This window comes from Centropristis striata, chromosome 2 (genome assembly GCF_030273125.1).
Source record: "Centropristis striata isolate RG_2023a ecotype Rhode Island chromosome 2, C.striata_1.0, whole genome shotgun sequence".
Classification (NCBI taxonomy): domain Eukaryota; kingdom Metazoa; phylum Chordata; class Actinopteri; order Perciformes; family Serranidae; genus Centropristis; species Centropristis striata.
The window spans coordinates 7429976-7453848 of record NC_081518.1 but is presented as its reverse complement, the minus strand read 5'-3'; the positions used below and the strand labels follow the sequence as shown (position 1 = coordinate 7453848).

At 36.7% G+C, this 23873-nt stretch overlaps 2 protein-coding genes across 4 annotated transcripts in view; one reads left to right on the top strand and one right to left on the bottom strand.

Moving 5' to 3' along the window:
- The first annotated feature begins 661 nt into the window (after window positions 1–661).
- On the top strand, window positions 662–22850 carry slc22a31 (solute carrier family 22 member 31). The gene is made up of 9 exons (XM_059359524.1): window positions 662–1349; window positions 6678–6781; window positions 7679–7833; window positions 13742–13910; window positions 14861–15006; window positions 16772–16880; window positions 16994–17208; window positions 19747–19858; window positions 20707–22850. Exons 1-9 carry the CDS (start codon window positions 918–920, stop codon window positions 21146–21148), a joined length of 1884 nt encoding a protein of 627 aa, XP_059215507.1. The 5' UTR covers window positions 662–917; the 3' UTR covers window positions 21149–22850.
- The window catches only part of dpep1 (dipeptidase 1), a 13853-nt gene continuing 12803 nt past the window's right edge, over window positions 22824–23873 (bottom strand). For all 3 annotated transcript variants that reach the window (XM_059359544.1, XM_059359552.1, XM_059359536.1), the window contains one exon: window positions 22824–23591. In XM_059359544.1, coding sequence (XP_059215527.1) covers window positions 23418–23591 — 174 coding nt within the window. In that variant the 3' untranslated portion in view covers window positions 22824–23417. The remainder of the gene's footprint in view (window positions 23592–23873) is intronic.

The following is a 23873-nucleotide window of genomic DNA, read 5'->3' as shown; positions in this document are numbered from 1 at the left end:
CATGCTTAAAATGGGTCAATTATAGTCTATTGATAAATGTGGTAGTTTGTCCAAAGTTTGTCCAAAAATAGCAAAAGAATCAATGACGCCCTCAAAAAAAAGTCATACTATAGTATGTTTTTTTATGTCAAAAATTGTACATTTAAAATGCCTTAAAATGCTACAAATTGGTCAATTATAGTCTGTTGATAAATGTGGTAGTATAGATTGTCCAAAAATAGCGAAAAAAACACCACATTAGGGGATGTCGAAACATGACCCCCTGAAAAAAAAGTCATACTATAGCATGTCGTTTTTTGTCAAAAAAGGTCAAATTTTAAAATGCCTAAAAATGGACCAATTATAGTCTTTGTTACTTAGTTTCTTTGGTATTTATCGCCCACCCCACCTGGAGCATGATGTGTCTGCATGATGCCCCCTTCACATTTCTGCCTGCCCCCTCATATATGCCTTGAACTGGCCCTGATGGTAGGTCATCAAAATCTAATAAATAAAAAAAAACAACCTTCATAGTATAGTATGACATCCACATTACATGAAATCGTCATAGTATGGTATGCTATAAAATTTAAAAATAATATATAAATAAATCATAGTATTATAGTAAATCATATAAATATATATTTCATGAAAAGTCCCTCATGGTGATCGGTGAGTAATAGTGTTGTATTTCACGGGGAGTTCAGTAATAAAACAGTGTGCACGTGGACGCACACATCCTAAAATATGAATCACAGCAACAGATGTCTTCTGACTGGTTTCTCTGCTGCTGACTGTGTTGTTGTGTGAGAGTCAGGAGTCACCCAGCAGTGACTCACAGGTGTCTTATAGGTCCTTTTTCCCAGAGCCTCCGCCCCCTCCTCCTCCGCGTGCGCCTTACCTGCTGCTCCGTCTGTCTGCGGCTGTCTGACTGCGCGATGGCCCCGGACTCATCTGTCACCGCGAACACTCCTCTTCAAATGGATTATGAGAGGAAGATTTTCCCTCAAACGGGCGGCTATGGACGCTACAACCGACTCGTGGTCCTCTTCAGCTGGTTCCCAAACTTCGCGGTCATGCTGAATCTGTTCAGCGACGTTTTTTTCACTCTGATCCCGGACTCGTATCACTGCAAGCCCGACCCGCAGCTCCTGCCCTGCGCTTTCCTCCCCAGCAACTTCTCCAGACAGGGATACCTCAACCTCACCATCCCCTGGGTCAACGGCTCCGGGCTCAGCCACTGTGAGCTGTTCAAGTACCCAGCCAATACCTCGGACTTTTCCGAAAAGGTGCCCAGACTCAGGGTGTCCTGCACCGCGGGGTGGGAGTACGCCCATGTAGCGGGGCTCCACAGCAACTTTGTCACGGAGGTAAGAGATGGTTTAACCTGCAGGTCATCTTTGAGCTCTGTGTGCATGTTTGGCTTTAGTTGAAAAGAGTTAGACCAAGGGGAGAAGTGGAGGAAAAACTGATGTGAAGTTAGTTTATTCAGAATTTTAGGCTGAAATAAACCTGATGGGTCACAGCACTGCAAAAAAAACAATTTTCAACACCAGGTTTTCCACATTTCAGGTGATACTAACTTGTCACAAAAGTTATACAGAGACCCTTTCTCTGTTGCAGCCCCCAAGTTGTGGAATAAGCTGCCTTTGCACATCAGACAAGCCTCATCACTGTCCATTTTTAAAACTCATCTTAAAACCTATTTTTATTAATCCTTGGCTTTCAACTGTGCACGAGACTCTGCTCTTGTTTTAGTGTTTTATGGCTTGCTTTTATTTATTGTTTTTTAATTTTAGTGTGTATTCCTGTTTTATTTATTTTATTGTTTCTTGTTTGCTTGTTTGTGTACAACACTTTGTTGCGGCTGTGGTTGTTTTTAAATTGCTCTACAAATAAAGTTGAGTTGAGTTGAGAGGAACAATTTCCTTTACGGTATTTAACAGCTAATTATTTTACTTGGCTTTGCTCCAAGATGGTGGTCCTAAACTGGGTTTGCTCTCAGTAAAAGCATTAGCAGGAGGATGCATGTGTGGTCATGGAGACGGCTGTCCACAGCATTCAGTCAATATTTGCTCTCATGGTGAACAGTTGAACAGTTGTTGCCCAGAGTTGTTTCCTCTCACTTATCTGCTGTCTGGCACTCTGTTTCCCAGGGTCATGGTTATCAGCACTATATAGAAATACAGTGAATTATTCACACTGAGAAGAGTGTGTGGGGGTAAAGAAAAGGAAGTGTAATGGGGTTTGTTTTCAAGATCAGTTTTGACTTTTTCTTTGAGAGATTTCTGAGCTGGATCCTCTCCTGCATACTTTATATAACCAGCGTCTGAACACAAACGATGCATTTTAATGTGATTGCATCTTGTTTTGCAACCGTGTAAACAGCAGAAACATTTTTATCTTATCCTCAGTCTGTTTTTTTGGACTTCAGCTATTCAAGGATCCATCCCAGTCTGCAAATATTGATAACAAGTTCTTACAAAAATATTTCTCAATGTGACCCTGAGCAAACACCTCACGTCTGCGTGACACATATTCAGACAAACATCAGAGTATTCAATGTAGTATCAACAGTAGTTAAAGTGGAGGCTGACAAGGAGAACAAAGTCATTATGGGTAATTTCCCCTCATGGCCTCGAGGAAATATATCCTGGCTGTGATGACATGTTTCCTTGTTTCCCCCAATGACAATCTGTGATGCTGAGGAAGTCTGAGGCCCCCCATGTTCCTTCCTGAGACCCTGAACGCCTCCTTCACCAACAACAGTTTCCTCTGCACATGACGTCACTTGCAGCGATAAAGGAAAACTTCATTAAAGGAAAATCTGAGTAGAGCTCATCGCCTCCGAGTACACACTGCAAAAAAGTCTAAAAACAAGATAAATACACTAAATCTGAGGAAATTTATCTTGCTGCATGGACAGATAATTTTACTTTACAAGATTTCTTAAATTAAGATTGTTAAATCTAGAAATAAGCATTTTGAACGCTTAGAATAAGAAATTAACTCTTAAAACAAGATAAATTAAAGCCGCAGGCAGCGATGAACTGGCCCGAGCAGAGTGACCTGACAATTATTTGTTTCTTACCAAGATAAAAAAAACCTTTAGATTTAAAAGTGTTAGATAATTTATCTTATTTTAAGAGTTAATTTCTTATTTTGAGCGTTCAACATGCTTATATCTAGATTTAACAATCTTAATTTAAGAAATCTTGTCAAGTAAAATTATCTGTCCATGCAGCAAGATATTTTCCCTCAGATTTAGTGTTTTTATCTTGTTTTTAGACACACCTTTTTTGCAGTGCAGAGGTCTGACAACATATCAGAAACATCCTACAGTTTATGAACATGCACTATTAGCTGGTAAAAGCTCAAAATGAGACAGAGGTGTTGATTAACTGGATCTGTGAGGTGATTGTTGATGAAGATCTGCTTGTGGTCACTCTTCCTCTTTACTTAACACCTTTTTCATTAGCTTGGCATGTTGTCAGACTTGATACTCTGAAAAATATCTGCAGTTTTCAAAACCAATGCCAGTTTCATGGTCCAAGGACAAACTATTTTTCTGCTGGAGAAGCAGGCAGGAAGCTAAGCTATGTACTGCTGTGGACAGAGGCAGCAGCACAACATATTAAGCTCCCCTTAAAAAGTAGTTCAAGTGTATGCTACATTTAGAATATTTTCACTGCTTTACCGTGTCATTAGAAGACCCTGTTCAAGTTAAAACAGGAGGAACTGAAGTCATTATCTATGCTCTCTTCAAAGCCACCAGATTCCATTGACAAAACCAGTAATTTAACCTCACAGAACATAGGAGCTTCTGGTTTACTGCTGCCTCGATTGTATAGTTTGTTTGTGTTACTGTAAAACCTTTAAAACACTGAAGTCACACAATGACACAAACAAATGGAGGGGGACATAAAAAGAAGGCAAGTTTAATTGTATAGCATCTTTCAACAACAGGGCAATTCAAAGTGCTTTACACAAAGCATTCAAAGCATTTAAAAGAGACATATATAAAATCACATTCAATTATAAAAATGAAGACCGAAAACGAGCAGATAAAATATTGAGGAAAGAATCTAAAAGTACATTCAAATATAAAATTCTAAATTTGAAAGAGAGCTGATAATATATATATATATATTTTTAATGTCAAATATCAAAGGAACAGTTACAGTGCATTAAAGGCAGTGGCAAACCGGAAAGTCTTGATTTAAAAGAGTTGAGAGTTGCAGCAGATCTGCAGTTTTCTGAGAGTTTTTTCCAAATATGTGGAGCATAAAACTGAACGCGGACTCTCCATGTTTAGGTCTGACTCTGGGAACACGGAGCAGACCTCTCCCTGATGATCTGAGAGAATGATCAGAAATGTGTTTCGGCCCTAAAGAAGAAAAAACACATTTTTTAGTTAATGGTAGGGCTGGGCGATATGGACCAAAAGTCATATCCCGATATATTTAGGCTGAATATTGATATATGATATATATCCTGATATTTTTATTGCAAAGTGAGAGCAAATGTTCAGTCAAAGCATAAATATGACATGTTACAAGTAGTTTTAATGAAACCGTTTATTTAAGTGAACATAAATACTGTATAACAACAGGAGGAGCTTTTAAAATCAAAGCTCCATAAAGTACACATTTAAATAAAAAAATATCTTAAATAAAATGTGCAGCTTGCCTGGAGCAAGGATCACAGTGCAAATTTGAACTTTATCGATATATACGATATGGTCTAATTCCATATCACATTTAAAAATATATCGATATATCTTTTATATCGATATATCGCCCAGCCCTAGTTAAGGGGCCTACAGCAACTACAAACTAGAGCCTCAAAGTTGGCACGATATTGAAAGATTAACTCTGAGAGTCAAAGGAAAAGCATTATGAGTATTTTTTATGAGTATTCCCCTTCTAATATTTTCTGCAGAGAGGTTGTGTTGTTGAGTTTTATTCATTTTGATGCTCTGATGACAAACTTTGTATCCATTGTGTCTGTAAAATGTCATGACATAGCTCAGCTGCACACAGAAAGTACGTGGCAGAGGAGACAGATGGAAAAAAGTGAGTCTGAAGAATGCTCCTCCAGGCAGCGACTGGTACTGAGCAGGCGTGGAGCTGCTGGCAGGCTCCACTTTGACCACTGCTTTGTTCTAATGTAATAACACTGTCAGCAGACATCTTAACTCAGTTAGGGACGACATGATCTACATTCCTGCTTACTCACAGAAATCTCTCTGTGTTTGTGTCAAATTACGACAAATGCAGTACATTGGTGACAGTTTGTTCATGTACCCTTCTTAAGCCTTTGAATAAACAAATCATATTTTAGAAACAAATTGAGTAAACTACATCAGGTTAGTTGGTGAGTGCTTTATAATCACATGTACCCTACTGATGTCGGTTTTTTGAAGCATGCTCCCAGTTTCTTTCGTTCCCGGTAGCTGCTGGTTTAAGTCTACCATCTTACTGTATGCTTTATAAAATTATTGCATTGTGAAGTGCATAATACTAGTTAAAATATGACTAAATTCCATATTTTTCTTTGGGTCAACAAATCCTGCAAAAAAGACCAACAATTAATTGATCTTACTAAAATGTTTTGCTGAGCTTTTTCCTCAGTTATTGTTCAAAACATATTGTAACCACATTCATGAGTCATACAGGGTGACACAGTCCTTCACTGCAATAAACCTGGAGTGTATTTTTAGATCATTCTGCTGCTGTAAATACTCAATACAGCACCAAATGTTTGTTAATCCACAGCTCAAAATAGTCTCCAACAAAGGCAGTAGTTCATTCTAGTTGAGCAAGGTTAAATGTTACAGTGTTAGGTGATAAACCAGCCTTTTTTGAGAGTCAAATCATTTATTTGTGACCTGTTTTTAACATTTTAGTCTTCAATGGGAACCAGTGCGACTGAGAGCCAAGGTTATTATAATTCATGAAAACTCGAATTTAAAAAATGAGAGGTTTTTTTTAAAAACGATAACTAACTGAAACTGTATTGTGTGGTTACAAAACTTACTAAAACTAACTGAAATTATAGTGAAAATGTCCTTAGTTTTCGTCTTTGTCAACTTTTTTCATCTGTAAACCTTTTTGTTGATATGAAACCTATTTAATCTATCTGGTTTTATGACTTAATAAACTTATTGGGGCTGAGATGGATCAGACAACGGAAATAAAGGCAACATTTATTGTGACCTTATTGAATCTCGCACCCAACAAATACCCCATTAAAAAAATACTAAAACTAATAAAAACTAAACTAAAACTTAGCATTTTCCACACAAAAAAACTAGCAAACTCACTCTAAAAACTCATTAAAACTAACTGAATTTGAAAACAAAAATTGACAACGAAATTAAAACTAATGAAAAATCCTATTATAACCTTGCTGAGAGCCACAAACAGAAGTCAGCTTTATCAATTAAAGAAATAAACAACAATAAAAAACAGAAATACACCAGTGAAATGTTAAATATATGAAAATAAAGCACACACTTTGTTCACTACGTCAGTTTGCTGAGAGCCGCTAACCACGTGGAACATTTTAACTGAAAGCTCATGAAATGTTGTACAACAGTTTCTCTCTTTTAAAACCTAATTGAAAGGCGGTGCTCTCTATTTTGTTTTGTTTTGGTCTGAGAATGTGTCAATGAACTTCTTTGTCTTCCTTTTCAGTGGAACCTGGTTTGCAGTAACTACTGGAAAATCCCTCTGCAGCACATCTGCTTCATGACGGGATGGATTGTGGGATACATCCTCCTCGGTACATTGTGCGACTGGTAAGTTATAATCCCATTTTACACAGAGGGCCATATAAAATCGTATCTACTTATCCATATAAAGTTTATTATGTATCACATATGTTTTTATTATTTAAAATTGAGCACATTGGCGCTAATTTCACGTGTGTGTTTAATGTTTCAGATAGAGAGTTTTGGCCTTATGACTTGGATGAGTTCAGTTCGATTAGATTAGTTGCACTAGTTTTGTTTAGTTTTTTCCTGTTTAAACACCTTAATTCATTTATTTTGTTTTTTATAGTTTTGTTATGTTTATGTTATGTTTTATGTTAAGTTTTCAAGGTGTATACAAGTTTCAACACCCATTTCAGGAAAGGTAATGAATAGGTGGATACTTCTATACATAGAGAGATAGGGAGATATTTATAGTGATAATAATATTAAGTAAAAAAAACAAATAAAAACAACAACAATGATATGAAGAAAAAAATAATAATTATATGGACCCTTTTGTGAGTCTAAAATAAGACTGAATAATAATAATAATCAAATAATAATAATATAATTTAATTCATTTAAATTAAGAGATATAATATAAATATAAATGGATATATGTAAAAAAAAATATACATAAATAAATGAATATAAAATAAAATAAATAAAAATAAAATAGTGTTACACTAAACACAAAGTTTAAAAATCATTCATGATTTTTGTAAATTTGATTAATTTGATTAATTTGATTAATTTTCACACTGTTGGTAAAATGGCATTACGTTTGAAGAGCGTTTTGACTTATTTAGGATTTTAGGCCTCGTGACTTGACTTTGGACTTGAGTTCAGAGACTTGAAACCTACTTGTGGCTTGTAAAACAATGACTTGGTCACCTCTGCTGAAAGATGACAGCGCTGTGATGATGCTAACGTGTGTTTCAGGATTGGTCGGCGGCGATGCTTCCTCCTCTCCATCAGTCTGTCCAGTCTGTTGGGGGTCTCCGTGTGTTTGTCCAACAGCGCCGTGATGTTTCTGCTGCTGCGTCTCTCTCAGGGCGTCATGCTCGCTGGGGTGCTCGTATCCTCGTACATCGCCAGTGAGTATCCTGCACACACACACACACACACACACACACACACACACACACACACACATCCCACTTGCTGTTATGCAACCTTATTCAGTAATCAACTTCTCCAGGGGATTGGAAAAAAACATTAGCTTCCTCAAACACAACCACTCACTTCTTTGTTTATTTTAGAGAGCACTTCTGGATTCCTGGGCTTCGCTCTGAGTCATTCGCTGACACTGTGTTGATGCAAATGTCACGTGTTTGTTAAATCACATTCGACTGATGTCATTTAGTACAGGGATTTTAACATATAGAACAAAACATTACCTAAAGTAGAGCCTTCCTGGATCAACTTCAAACTAGCTCTCTGCAGGCCCCTCTTGTACAACTTTCTCATTGAGATATTCGTTGTGAATAGAGTGTACATTTATGATATGAATGAATTGTGTAGGTACAAAAATGAAGGAAATTGAGAGTCATACAAGGGAGGAGGGTGGGATGTGTCTTTTATTTATTTCGTTATTATTTTATTTTATTTTTTAAATTTTATTCTTCCTTGTTTAAAAAATAAATAAATAAAAATCACTATCCTTGTACGGTGTGTCCATAAAGTTATGCATCTGTCTATGCTCCTTTTGTAAAATACGACTTCCAATGTGACAAACTGTAGATGCTTACTGTACACCATAACCATACTGTAAGAGTTTTTTTCTTTGTTAATAAAAAAAATAAAAAAATAAAAAATTACCTAAAGTAGCAAAAAGGCACAAAAGTAATCTAAAAAGTGAAATATAAAGCCGAATTAAAAAAAGGAGAGTAGTGGCACAGGAACATTATTGTATAACCAGTTCTGTTTGTTATTACGTTAGTGTCATTAGTGGGAAAGTCCCTCAACCTCATACTTTGTCAATTTTGCTCTTGGTCTCAATATTAAAGAGTACTCCGCTTATAAAAGTGACCCATAGATTTATCTCATATTTTAGATTTTCTGCAGCCAATGTGTGTTTGGCCCAACGTTTGCAATAGTATATGTTTGTGTGGCACAAAATCTCATGTTATGTAATTGTTACATAATGTTAAAGTAATTAATTGTGGCCTTGTGATTCCCAGAACAGAATGAAATGCTGTCACACTGGTTGCATACATTTAGGTTCCTGAGTTCAAGCAGCAACTGCAGAGTTAGAAGTCACAGTTTGTTTTTGTGCTTTAAAAGCAGAAATACGCTGTGATTTTTGAGATACATACAATGAATAAAATGTCCAGCACGTCTGTCTACACAGCTAACTGGTGAACTATGTTATCAGTCAAAGATTAGATATTATTGTATTACCATGTTATCTTTATATCAGGAAATGCAAGCAAATTACATTTTGTTTTAGACGTCTGAAAGTCAAGAACAAGGACAGAAGATAATGTAATGACACTTTAATGTATACAGTCATTACTTATTAAAGGAAAATAGTTTTAGTTTGAGGAGATTCTGGTAATATCACCAATGAATATAACATTTACCTCTTTCTTTTTGTAATACTTCTTGGTTTCTCCAAGCAGGATTAATGAGGTTTAACTACGTACAAGATACTATTGTTTCCCCATGAAGTTAGTGGCTCAATAAAGTAAATAGGTATATCTATTGAAAAGATCTTCCCACAGTATTTTATCTATAGCGAGGCCGTAGATAAATGTCACCACACAGGATATTATCTGTAATCACTTCTCATGTCCGCCTCGTTTGATGTCTACTTTTTCTAACCTTGTCACAAAGACATTAAGACAGTATGTTCAGCTTTCATCCTCCAGTCTCTGACAACACAAAAATAATTCAATTACTTTAATCGTATATTCAGAATGCCACCAACAGCTCAAACTACTATATATATATATATATATATGTGTGTGTGTGTGTGTGTGTGTGTGTGTGTGTGTTTATTGTGTGTAAATTCTGACTTCGAATAACATAAGAATAATAGTGTTTAATTTTAATTAATTTAATTTAAAAAAATACTGATCATGATAAATTAAGTGGCAACTTGATTTGCCATGCATCGCTGCACATATTTTCCTGTTCATAGAAACAGTTATGTTTTAACAGTTGCTGTTTGATATATAATATATACTGGAAATATGATATTGTATGCAATTGGGACATATTTTTTGTCTATGTGGTCTATATATTTTTAGAAGTTGTTGTTGTCTAGACCAGTGGTTCCCAACCTTTTCTCTTGAGGGACCCACATTTTACCATTTTAACCAATAAAATGTTGAAATATATCAGTGTTTCCCAAACCACAAGATGACGACCTCTTATTTTGTCCACAAACCAAAGAGATTCTGTTTATTGTCATAAAGGCACAAAGAAACAGGAAATATTCACATTGAAGAAGCTGAAATCAGAGAATTTGGAATTATTGTCTTTAAAAACTGCTCAAACCAATTATTCAATTGTCAAAATCTTTCACGATTAATTTAATAATTGATTATTGTTCGATTAATCAAATAACTGTTGCAGCTCTAGATGTTACACACGCCCTTATTCTTGCAATATAGTCTATTTTTAAACTTTTCTATCGTGATTTTTTTATTTATCGTAAGTGTTTGTATATGTATTTTGTATATTGTACGTGTTTTTTTTTTGTTTGTTTTTTGTTTCGTAATTTTCTGCTTTTTTTTACATCATGGCCAGGGGACTACAGATGAAAACTAGCCTTCTGCCTTTTTTAACCATGTGTAATCATGTGTTTTATGAAAGTGCACTGTCCCCTTTTAAATAAACTAATAATAATAATAATAATACATTTAAATAAATTAATAAACTTTTAATCTAGCCCCTATTTAGTTGCTTTTGTCACGGTAATGAATTAAATGCTGACTCATCTATATTTAACACATTAGATTTATTACACACCTTAAAATCAAGAGGGCTTCGCGACCCCCTGTGGATCTTTAGTACCCCCCCCCAGTTGGGAATCACTGGTGTAGACCACATGGTTGAATTTTTTCCCAAAATAAATATGGTTTCACATTCTTGCTTTAGTGTTGGTCTGTGTGTGACACAGAGGGAAAGTTGTGGGGGGATTTCAGCGGATGACAAACTGAAGTGTGTTGTGCTGAGCTGTGACTGACAGCAGGCAGCTGGCTGCTGGTTTTTCTTTACCACCTCTCAGCTGTCTCCTTTAGGGACGGTACACTGCCTCTGTGGCAACGATTTAGCTCTCCCTCTTCAGCACGACTTTGTCTGTAAATGTAAACTTTTCTGTCTGTAAACTCTGTTGAACATAGTGGTGGAGGAAGTATTTAGATAAAGGCATACAATGCAGGAATTTGTCGCTTACTGTATGTTAATGCAGCCTTCTTCCATGGCTTCTGTCAGATTTGCTGTCGTTTTGGAATACAAGCTTGTTTGCTTCAAATTACACCTCGTTATATTTCCATTTTCTTTTTGTCATTGTCTGCTAATTTTGTAGCTTTATGAACAAAGGCCGACACCCAGCAAATAATATATATAATATCTATATATATATATATATATATATATTAATTTAATTTAATTTATCCAAAACTTATTTAAACACAAAATACATTTAAATATGCAAGATTACTGTGAAAACTAACCTCATGCCTCTTCGGGGGCTAAAACATAAAACATTGAACTCCTTGACTCCTTGTACACTATATATATATATATATATATATATATATCTTTTATTTTGCCCATGTATGCATGCAGCAATTATTCGATTAATTGATCGTTAACGTTATAGATAATCGAGTTGGCAGGTTTCTTCCAAACGCCCATCCCTGCTTAGAAATGCTTTTACAAACACCCAGAGCGCAACTTGACACCTTCACAATGCTTGTTGGTTCCAATCAACAGTCCAAACCTAAAAATTAATAATCCATCTGTGAAACAGATTTACTTCATAAAAAAAAAATCATAAACCATTTTCAAAATAGTTTCTAATATTTTTTTTTAAATAAATGAATTGATTAATCCAGTTGTTTCGGCTCTACTTGTAAAAACTGTCGGCCACTTGATTCATTAAATAAATATATATTTTAAAGCTTGAAATTTCTTTTCTGTGCAAAATTCTTAATTTTAAAGTCACTTTAGTGGAGTAAAAAGTGCAATATCTGTGTATAAAGTTGTAGTTTGTATAGTTTATGGAAACTGAAGTACAAGTACTTCAACTTTGTACTGGAGTAGAGTCCTGAATGTACTCTGTTACATTCCTCCACACATGCTTTGTCAGTGAAGCAGCAAAGGAATTTAATTACGTTAGTTTGTAGAAATTGTACACATTCCTGTGTGGGAGGTGGTGGCTTTAGGTAATCTCATATACAGACAGATATTTTTCTGTTTTTGACATACCCACATACTCCCACATTCCTGTGAGGTCAGGGTTAGATTCAGTCCAGATTTTGTTTTCATAGGTTCGGCTGCTGGGCTGTTGGGGCTGAGAGAGTTGTTTCTCAGTGATCTCCTGCCAGCTCTGCTCCTCCACAGAGAGGAGAAACAATAGCAGGACAGAACTGAAGCAAAGGAAGTTAGCAGGAAGTGAACTCCTCATTTTCCTTCTCGCTCCCCTCTGACAGGGAGGAGGTGGGAAGAGAGTCGGGGGTCAGCGGGGGGGAAGGAGGTTAAAGTTCAGCACAGACTGACACACTTCCAAACAAGTTTATGTCACTACCTGAGGTTCAGAGCACGCTATCTCCTCACAGCTTTAACTAGCTCAGGGTTGGGCAACTGGAGGCCCGGGGGCCGCATACGGCCCGCACCCTCACTTGAAGTGGCCCTCAGTATAACTACATGCATTTGAGCATGAAATTTTACAAGTGCAGTGTAAAAATGCACAAAATTACTTCTTACAATTAATGTTGGTCTGTTGTTCTTGCACTGAAAAAAATAAATCACAATAAGTGGTTATTTTTTATTTGCTTCAAACCTTTCGTATTCCTATTTATACTGTTATACACTGCAAATTACTTGGTTCTTAAGATAAAACAAACTTAGATTTAGAAGTGTTAGATAATTTATCGTATTTTAAAAGTTAATTTCTTATTTTAAGCGTTCAACATGCTTATTTCTAGATTTAACAATCTTAATTTAAGAAATCTTAATCAAGTGAAATTATCTGTCCATGCAGCAAGATCATTTCCCTCAGATTTGCTGTTTTTATCTTGTTTTTAGACATCCTTTTTTGCAGTGTAAATGCATTTGAGCATGAAATATGTTAAGTTACTATACTGTTAACATATTTAAAATTGCAGTTTCATCATATCTGGTGAAGTGCACGGCCCTATATGTGGACCTGTGGTAGTGTCGATGAAAAATTGTGGCCCCCTCCAGCATTTAAGTTGCCCACCCCGATCTAGCTTGTTGTTCTAGCTTTGTTTTTTCAGATGGCATGCAGAATTTTGCTTTGAAACGGCAAACACAGTGCAAAGAGGTTGTAGCACACAGAAAGCAGCTGCTCTTCCTGCACTGCAAATTATTTGTTTCTTACCAAGATGAAAAAAAAAATAGATTTAGAAGTGTTAGATAATTTATCTTGTTTTAAGTTAATTTCTTATTTGAAGTGTTCAACATGTTTATTTCTAGATTTAACAATCTTAATTTAAGAAATCTTGTCAAGTGAAATTATCTGTCCATGCAGCAGGATCATTTCCCTCAGATTTAGTGTTTTTATCTTGTTTTTAGACACACCTTTTTTTGCAGTGTGGGGTCCACATACTGCATTATAATACTACCAACACATAACATCTGGAGCAATAGAATAATCTAATAACCATCCACATTATACCTTACCTGAGACTGTAGCTTTATGTGTGAAGGCGCTCATGTCCCGACAGGAAATGAATTAGTTTCGGACAGACGTATTAGTTTTGCTGCAGCTGTGTTTTGATGTTATCTGTGTTCCCATCGCTCTCTCAGGGTTGGAGCTGTGTGACCCTCCCCATCGTCTCATGGTTGCCATGGTAAGCGGCTTCTTCGCGGTGTTCGCAGAGCTGCTGCTGCCGGGCGTCGCCGTTCTGTGCCGTGATTGGCCCGTTCTCCAGGCTGCGGCCACTCTGCCTCTGCTCCTGCTGCTTTCCTATTGGTGGTGAGTAAATTGGACACACCATGAGTGTAAATTTTGATGAAGCATTAGGGCCAGTAATTATTCTACAGTCGTTCAACATCTACACCTGAATTCACGTGCAGCCACATGTTAAATCTACCTACTTGATTTAACATTAACACCATTCAGAGTCAGTTTAGTGTTTAGAGTTATTCTGGAAGTTTAACGGGGACCAAGATTGCTTTTCCAAGAGAATCCTGGGAACAAAAAGCAAAACAACTCAGTTACACTGTAAGAGACAATAAGGGACTAATTGATTCATGATGGGATAAAAACTGCTAATGATAATTTCATTATAATTCATAAGGTTTAAAATGGTCTAAAATGCATAATTTAGTGATATATAAATGATAAATTATTTCTATGCTTTAATTATATGCTTATTTTCTGCTAGTAGGGCCCAAAAAGTAGTACAGTTAAAGTTAAAGAATAAGACGGAGTGCCACTACACACACAAGCCAGTTATCTCACACACACACACACACACACACACACACACACACACACACACACACGCACACACAGAGAAAAGCAATATTCACAACTGTTGTTCATCAGCAGTTTGAAGTCCTCTGAAGAGTGAACGTCTCCAGCATCAGCTTGTTTTGAGGCGGTATGAGGAACTAATAAAGCGAACATAGCCTGTGATCTGAACTCAACTTCCACAGAAAGGCTTTATAACTAAACACAGGTACGCGGATGTCTCCTAGATGTGAGAGATAAAGTGACAACTGCAATGACAACATGTTCTTTTGTTTTTTACTCCTGCCAACAAACGTACGTTTCCAACGTACCAGGAAAATAAGAACTCCTGCATGTGATTATCTTCTCACCCGCCTGTGTCGTGTTACAGAGTGTTTGAGCTCTGTGTCTCTCTGAGATATGAGATAGATATGATAGATAGATATGATAACAGAGTTGTTTCTCCTCAGCTGTGCGTCAGTGTTTCCTGAATCTCCTCGCTGGCTGCTGGCCACAGGTCAGATTCTTCAGGTGAAGAGGAGCCTCCAGGAATTCTCCACCAGGAACGGTGTTTGCCTGCAAGATGAAATGTACCCTGGTGAAACCCTGCTGTCAGGTACACACACACACACACACACACACACACACACACACACACAAACAAACCAAAACCTGTGTATTCACAGATACAAACTGGTGTCAAAGTTTTTCTTTCATGAGAAAAGTTCAAAACAAGTATCATAATAATAAACCATTACAAAAACAAGCATTATGTTCATGTTACATAACCTCGAGCATGAACGAGATGTCTCTATTCATCCATGTTTCTTGAGTTTCTGCACTGAAATAAAATGCAATTTTTTCAGATATAACCTAATTCCATTTGATTCTAAACTGGGGCTCCCGATGCCACAGTCTTGATTTCATAGGAGTAGTACAATTTAAAAAATGTATATAAAAACACTGAAGCCTATTAAGTATGTATGTTTGTCAAAGATTAAATGAAAAAATAAAACTAAAACTCAGACAACTGCTGTAAAATTCTTCCCTGCAATATTTACAGGAACTTATCTGAATAATCAAAATTCTGCCAAATTGCTCATTATTGCGTTTACTATTTCAAATAATTGTACAGTTTATCAGTTTTTCTGTTGTCATGAATGAACAGTGATGGAAAAGGGAGGCCCTTAAGTAATAAGGTTGGAAACTAAATCACTAAACTTTACATTTGTTCTGCCGCTGCAGCTCTGGGTTGTGCCTGGAATAACCTTTTAACTTGACCTGAATCATGATTTATCACATGTCATGTTTGGTTATTTATCAAATCCATCTGTTGTGGAGATTACAACGTTTCTACTCGTCTGTTTGCCCTGAATAAAGAAGTAATATAATCAGTCTGAAATGACATTAGGGGCATGAAAGTTCTGCTGATTGCTGAATGCATGTTTCTTTCAAGTGTGAGAGCAGGGAATCAGTCCTCATGGAGTCTGTATTACACGGTGATGCAAGACAAACAGTTGGGGTTGAGTTGATTTGGTGTAAACTGTGGTGTTTTTCTGTCATCTTTTTTTTAAATCATTATTATCCTGGAGTTCACCTCTATATCACTATGCATGTCATGATAATTACTATATTGACTTATCGTTCAATATATAAAAATGGACACAATAGTTTTTTTCTGGACTCAATATATTTACATTTACATTTAGTCATTTAGCAGACGCTTTTATATTGTCGTTTACATGCCGTGAGTTTTTGTGCATTTTTGTGTTGTGTTAAAGTAATGCTGCAAATGTTTGACAGGCAGTATGAATTGCCGAAAAAAAATTATATTTCCCAGCAGCCATTCCAGCTCTTTATATGTTATGTTAGTAATAAAATAATATAACACATAATGATGATCATCAATCATTGCAATGTTTTTTTAAAAGAGCCTTAAAGTCTATGTTTTTGTTTTGGTTGTAGTTTATTTAATTGTTTTATTTATCCAAGATATTTTAATATTTCTTTTCCACATTCAATTCTCATGTTTAATATTCTCAAGATTGAAAAAAGTCATTGTTGTGGAATATGGACAATGATGTACTTGTTATGCTCTAATTTCATTATAAAACTAAAACAACATTGATACAACAATACTATCATTTATGGTGATAGTTTCTGGGAAAATATAGCGTCCTATAAATTGTGCTTTCATGACAGGCCTATATATATATATCACTGTAGCAAGATGAGAAGTTAAACCACTGGGGTTAGCAGAGAAAGTGTAGCATGAGCAGCCATTGGCAGAATGTGTAACAAATAGATTTGAAACCCTGCTTTGGGCTCTTTCTGTGAATTCTTCCCAGCTATTTTTTCATCCTTCATTTTTCTGCTCACAGAGATAGATTCAGCATACGGAGAAGACTGTCAGCCGAAGTACTTTTCAGTTCTGGAGCTGCGTCAGACTCGTGTGATCTGGAAGAACTGTCTCATCCTCAGCTTCACACTGTGAGTTATTAATCTCAGTGTAGAAAAAGGAAATAGACAGGCTTTCCATTTCATTATAAAAGTATTGAGTGTTGGGTTTCATTGATGCTCTAACTGTCTCGTCTCGTCTCCAGGTTCATTGGAACAGGCATCCAGTACTGTTTCACCAGAAACCTGCACAGTTATTCCTCCAACTTCTACTTCAGCTACTTCCTCCGGGTGATAACCGGAGCTCTGGCCTGCATCTTCATCTGCCTGTCTGTCAATCACTTCGGTCGGCGTGGCATGCTTCTGCTCTCCGCCATCATCACGGGACTGTCATCACTGCTGCTGCTGGCCCTCACTCAGTGTACGTCACAGCCACATCTTTTGTTTACAACATTTATTTACCTTAATCCTTAGTAATACATTTATTACCTAAAGGGTTCAGAATGGCATGTTATAACTAGAACATTTCCTCTGGGGAAATTCTGAAAGGGCCACGGGGGCTACTGCCGGTGTGTGTACACTATGATGAGATTCTTCAGAGATTTCAAACAATTAATACTAGTAATGTTATAACACTATATTATATACAAGGAGCACACCTACAACAAGCATTCCTTTTCAAGTATTTTTTTATACAGTGTTAGAGAAATGCTTGAGGAAACCTTTAAAATTGAATTATCTGACACCAACCGAAAATGCTCACCCATTTCTCTGCGCACAATTTTATTACAATACGTCAAGAAATGTGCATTTTACAGAGATCCCTGGGTTGAAAACTCACTTCCCTGATTTACATGATTAAGGCGGATCAGTTCATGAGATCTGACCCCCCTTCTGTCCCTCGAACCCTTTTTTATCCTCTACAGATTTACTAATCATGAAGGTAGATTTCTTACAGAAAGTGCCGCATTCTTGATCCGCTGATTCGTCAGTTTTAATCAATACAGGGACAGATCATGCACACTGTGTCCTGACCTGCTATCAAAACTTGTTAAGACAAACATTCTGCCTTGTTATGACTTACAGAGATATCATTTGGAGACAAATATAAAATATATATTCTTTGTGATTAAAGAATCTTACTAAGTTTAAGCAAATGGAATATATGTATTTAAAGTAATCACAGTTTCTAAACCAATATTAACACACAAACATAATCATTGTATCAAAATCATATTGCATGATTAATATATAAATGCATATAGAGAGGGCACATACACAGTGAACTACGCATGCATTTGATAGTGACCTTTGATAGTGACCACGCACAGAGACAGACAAAAGAGACAATAGACTTGTGTCTACTGTTTAAAGTTTAAATGCCGAGTTTAAATGAAATTATGCCGGAGAAGTAGACGTTTAAAAATCTCGAATTATTGTCCTTTTCGCTCATTTTTTTTCGGCCGTCTCATTCACTTCAATGCAAAATTTTGGGCAGTAAATTTGTATTCCGTAGAGAAAAGTAATAGCACCGATCCCGATCAAACACGTTTTGATATCTAATTTAGTAGCGGGACGAAATTGCGTCCGGAAGAGGAAGAAGAAAAAGTCCACAGTATAACAATACCTAATTGCCGTAGGGGCCAGTGCTCGGTGCGATTGCCCCGTGGCCCTAATAATTGTGTAAAAGCAACAGAAGGAACTTTTGTTGAATTTGGCAGCCTCCTGTGGACAAAAGTGGTAGTACTCTGTGAGCCAGGTAAAGATCTTTAGCTGCCATGCACATTTGTTTTGGGTCCCCTGCAGTGGTGGAAGAAGTATTCAGATCCCTTACTTAAGTAAAAGTACTAATATCATACTGCAAAATTACTCCACTACAAGTAAAAGTCCTGCATTTAAAACTTACTGAAGTAAAAGTACAAAAATATCACTATTAAAATGTAGTTAAAGTATCAAAAGTTAAAATACTCTTAATGCAGAATGAACCCACTCAGATTGTTTTATATATGTTTCAAATATATTATTAGATTATTATTATTGATGCACTTATGTAAGCAGCATATTCATTTCCTCAAGGTAGGGCTCATTTTAACTACTTAATATACTGTTATGTGGTTTCATTTATAAAAGTAGCTAATCACTTTAAATTTGTCATGTTTTTTATGTTAAATGTCGACCTGTAATGTAACTTAAGCTGTCAGCTAAATGTAGTGCAGTAAAAAGTACAATATTTGCCTCAAAATATAGTGTAGATGTATAAAGTTACACATAATTTAAATACTCAAGTAAAGTACAAGTACCTCAAATTTGTACTTAAGGACAGTACTTCAGTAAACGTACTTAGATTCCACCACTGGTCCCCTGTAAATCTTTTTGTCTGATTTTGTTGGTAATCTGACTAAGTAAACTAACTGTTCATTGTTTTTACTAGATTTAACTAATTAATGTATTTCCTGATAGCTGATGGCTTTAAAGTTAATGAGGAATCTTTGGGACCACTGAAATTATGTTTTCTTGAAGTGGAACCAGTTTCAAAGTCAAAAATTTGAAAAAGATCGGCCAGATTTTTAAAGTTCATACTCTGCAGTCTCTAACAAATTTAGATTGGTGACTGTAAATTAACTCAGAGTTTTGGGTTATAAAATGGCAAAGAATGAATGGAAATCATGACATGGGACTGATCGTTTTGCAATTTTTGATATGAAGGAAACACTGTAGATAATTTTCTCTTCCTTGGGTTCAGACCAGTATAGGACTTTATAGGCATATAATCCATTTTGAGCTTCACCCATGCTCTTGAAAATAAAATTATGGCATAATTCTATTCACATGACAAGTTTAAAGGTTTGGATCATGCCACTTTTGGCTAACAGGCCAGATAATGTATTATCTCTGCTGTCCTGCAGTTCTAATTTTTGCACAGAAGATGAATTAGTCTGTTGTCCTTTCTGTGCGTCAGATCTGCGTGGAGGCCTGGTGTTGGTGCTCTCTGTGGTGGGGCTGCTCTTCTCTCAGGCTCTCGCCATGCTCAGTGTGCTCTTTGCCTGTGAGGTGATGCCAACCGTGGTTCGGTAAGTTTCTGTGACTAAAACAAAGAATAAATGAATCCTACTAAGAAGTATTGTCTGTGTAACTGAAGCCTGATAAAGATTATATTGAATTTATATTACTCCGCTGCTTTAAAATATTCCCCTACACATGCACCATTTATTCCTGCTTGAGTAACATTTGCTAAAAACTCCAGTATCCAGCTGTTTTAAGGTATTTTTAAGCCTTTTTAAAGTACAAAACCACACATTTGCAACCCATTTTCAAATGTTATCTGTAGGAACAAATGGGTGCTACAGGTAGTAGCTTCAGAGCTACAGAAAAATGCCAACATAACATATAAAGTATTGTCTGATTAGGGCTGGGCGATATATCGATACATTTTTAAATGTGATATGGAATTAGACCACATCGCATATATATCGAAGTAGTTCAATTTTTTTTCTTTCTTTATATATAAATGCTGCCCTTACTAGGATTTGTCATATTTAGTTTTTTTGTAATATTCATTATTCTTTTCTCATATAAATATGTTTATTTCAGAAAAAGATTGGCCTATTTTATTTCATAGGCTATTTTTATTTAAGATATTTTTTTTATTTAAATGTGCACTTTATGGAGCTTTGTTTTGTTTTTTAAAAAGGGTATTCCTGTTGTTATACAGTATTTATGTTCACTTAAATAAACGGTTTAAATAAAACTGCTTGTGACATGTCATATTTGGCTTTGACTTTGACTGAACATTTGCTCACTTTGCGATTAAAAATATGTATCATATATCAATATTCAGCCTAAATATACCAGGATATGACTTTTGGTCCATATCGCCCAGCCCTATATGTCTGATCACCTTTTTTCTCCTCTCTGTCAGCGGTGGCTGTCTCGGCCTGGTGCTGGCAGCCGGTTGCGTCGGCATGGCCGCCTCCTCCCTGATGGAGCTCCAGAATAACGGCGGCTACTTTCTCCACCACGTCATCTTCGCCTCCTTCGCCGTCCTCTCTGTTCTCAGCATAATGCTCCTACCTGAGAGCAAACGCAAGCCTCTCCCCGACTCCCTGAAGGAGGGCGAGTGCCAGCGGCGGCCTCCTCTCTTCCTGGCTCGGCCCGACAGAGACAACCTGCCGCTGCTGTGCGCCCGGCCCACTCTGTCAGAATACAACCCCGATAACTACTCCCGCTTGGTCTCTGCCACCAGGAGGATGTTGACTAAAGATACTTTGCCTTACAGGATCGCTGTGCCATCTCACCCTCCTCTGCTGTCAGACAGTGAAACACAGGGAGAAGAGGATGAGACGCTGAAGGAGACATCTTAACTCATCCTCCCTTGTACAGACTACACATACCTCCACAGACTTTCTACCATCGTCTTTCATTTAATTATTGTCTAAGTCACTGGTTGGTCATCTGAAGAACTGACCTCGGCTTGGATGAAGTGCACTTTAGAGCGATGGCTCCAAATCTGTCAGTTTTCAGTGTCTTTTTGTTACATTTTACTCTTGAAATCGTTGCTGTGATGTTGAATGTTCTCACGTCAATTCAGGTAATGAACTGGAGAATAGTGGCCTTCTTTAGCTAATGTTTGTTTGTCTTCCAAGCTTTTTTTTTTTTTTTTGAGAGCTACAAAATTCTTCCATTTGAAGTGTAACATTACATGCCATGCTTGTTTCTTGTGTGGTAAATGGTCACACTCGTCCTCACTCTGGCCAGTGCAGCTGAGGTCACGCTGCTCGTCTGTGTGGAGACATTCAAACCATTGATCATGTGAGCAGCAGCCCTTTGTCCATTTATTAGTAACTCAGGCACTTTTCATTAAGTCCGTCCATCTGATTCACCAGCATCGTCTCAGTGCGGAGAGGATCCCGAGGACACACGAGACCAGTTCACACGGTCTCTGTGGAGTCTTGTTATTCTTGTGATGCACACAAGAGGGCGCCAAATGATGCACTGAGGGAGTCAAAGGATATTCCTCGTATTCATGCACATGCTATCCAGTGAATTCTGCCACTCTATAAACCACTTTTTTTTACTATAAACTATTATTTAAAGGTGCTATTTTTACTTTGTATTTCTCTTCAAATACTGAAAGTAGCAAATGTACTAACCACTGCAGCTGGCAGTCAAAAAGTTAATATCTGTCTTGAATTTGTGTTTTTAAAAAGTGTTTAAAATGAGATAGCTATGGTTTCAGTGCTTCAGAATTGAACAAAATCAACATTAACAGAAGGGCATTATATTTTCACAATGACTGCCTGATACTTTTACATGTTTTTTTCTTTATTTAATATAAAGATAAAAAAGTGAGGATATTCGACCTGTTTACAATAACATCTTGTAAAGTGATTTTTTTTTTCAACACTGTGACTCAGAGAGTGTTGTTGTAATGAGAAAAACACTTGATTCGCCCTCAGGAGATCTCATTGTGTCATAGTTTACTACATGTACATTTACTGTCATTTTACCTTCATTGGACAAAAATATGCTTTTGTTCTGATTGAAAGTAAATCACTTGGTCAGAGAAACAAATGTTACTATTATTTATGTTGAAACTCTCTTTTTATATACTGTTTGTTTTCCTGTTAATGTCCTTGCTGAGTGGAAACCTTAGAAACAGAAGTACTGCCTCGTTTTTATCTAAACCATCATGCCAGGAAGTCTCACAACTACGTCAAGTCAAATGTTCCTACCTACCTAATGTGTAAATTCAATTCAAAACATGCAAATAACCAAAATCTCAAGAAGCCAGAGATGTTTTGCATGGCTTTAGGTGTTCCCCTCTCAGACCACTAGATGGAGCTGTGGACATTCACTGTACTGCTTCCCAGGGAAATGACATCATACTGATGTTGAGAAATATCTTTTTTAGTGTGAGTGTGTGTTTTCAGTTTACCTTGGTGTGACTTTGTTTATTTTTCACTGTCTTCACTAACATTTGCCCACAGCAGCAGCCTCTTTCTGACAGTGTTATGGTGGGATGAAACAGCCAGATGAGTTCAATAAACTCAACCTGGACTGACATGATAATCTCTGTGTCGCTGCCTTTGTTATGTAATATTGTTAGTTACTAGTCACTGTTTTTCTTTTTTCTTTTTTTTTCCATTTAGAATCAGACATTTACAATGTATACATCATGTGAGCATACTTCTTGCATCTGTTTTCTGCCCTAAATGCCGAAATAATATTTTAGGTTATATCCAAGTAATGAAAAGAAAAACAAACAACCATAACAACAACAACAAAATGAAACAACAAAACATGTATCAGTAGGGAGCGATCTTTCTCATACATCATAGCCACTGGTTTGTGAAAATCAAATCTGTGAGGCTATGAGGCGCGACATAATTGACCCAGTTTTCCCAGTATGATGTGAATTTCTCCAATTTGTGATTTAGAAATGTCATTATCTTCTCCATTTTATAAACGTCCATTATTAGTCACTGTTTTTCACTGTCATTTTTAGCAAATTCAACCTGCAGAAAACCATTAAAATTGTATTTATGTCAGAGCAGAGAGGATATGTGATTTTATTATCATTAATAGACAAATTATTGATGTACAGTAGCATCAGTTGTATTGATTAGCATCTTATAAACGTGTTAATGTGATAAGAGCCAGTGTGAGCAGAAGGGCCAGTGTGCTGACGGAGTGGACGGCTCCAGTACTGACGGGGTAACCGTAGCTCGTCCTGCACGGGTTCTTCACCTCGTCATAAGGAATAGGAACATCATCCGGACTCTGGTCGGCCAGTCCGTCACGAACCTGACACACAAAGATAAAACTGTCAGCCGGAAGACAGGAAGATACTCTGACGTGTGTGTGTGTGTGTGTGTGTTCTTGTACTTCCTACATAGTGAGGACCAGAACACGTTTTTAACCAACAGAGTGGGGACATTTCTGCAAAGTGAGGACATTTCGGCCAGTCCTCACTTCTTTAAAGGTTTTTTTGAGATTTCAGACTTTGTTTTAAGGGTTAAAGGTTACATGATAATGATAAAATTATAGTGAAAATGTCTTTCGTTTTTGGCTTTGTCAACTTTTTTC

Excerpts from the sequence above, each read along its gene's own strand:
- slc22a31 (XM_059359524.1), top strand. The coding sequence starts at position 918 with ATGGCCCCGGACTCATCTGTCACCGCGAACACTCCTCTTCAAATGGAT. Across the intron at positions 6,782-7,678 it reads CTCGGTACATTGTGCGACTG|GATTGGTCGGCGGCGATGCT; the intron begins GTAAGTTATAAT and ends CGTGTGTTTCAG. Across the intron at positions 19,859-20,706 it reads GTGATGCCAACCGTGGTTCG|CGGTGGCTGTCTCGGCCTGG; the intron begins GTAAGTTTCTGT and ends CCTCTCTGTCAG.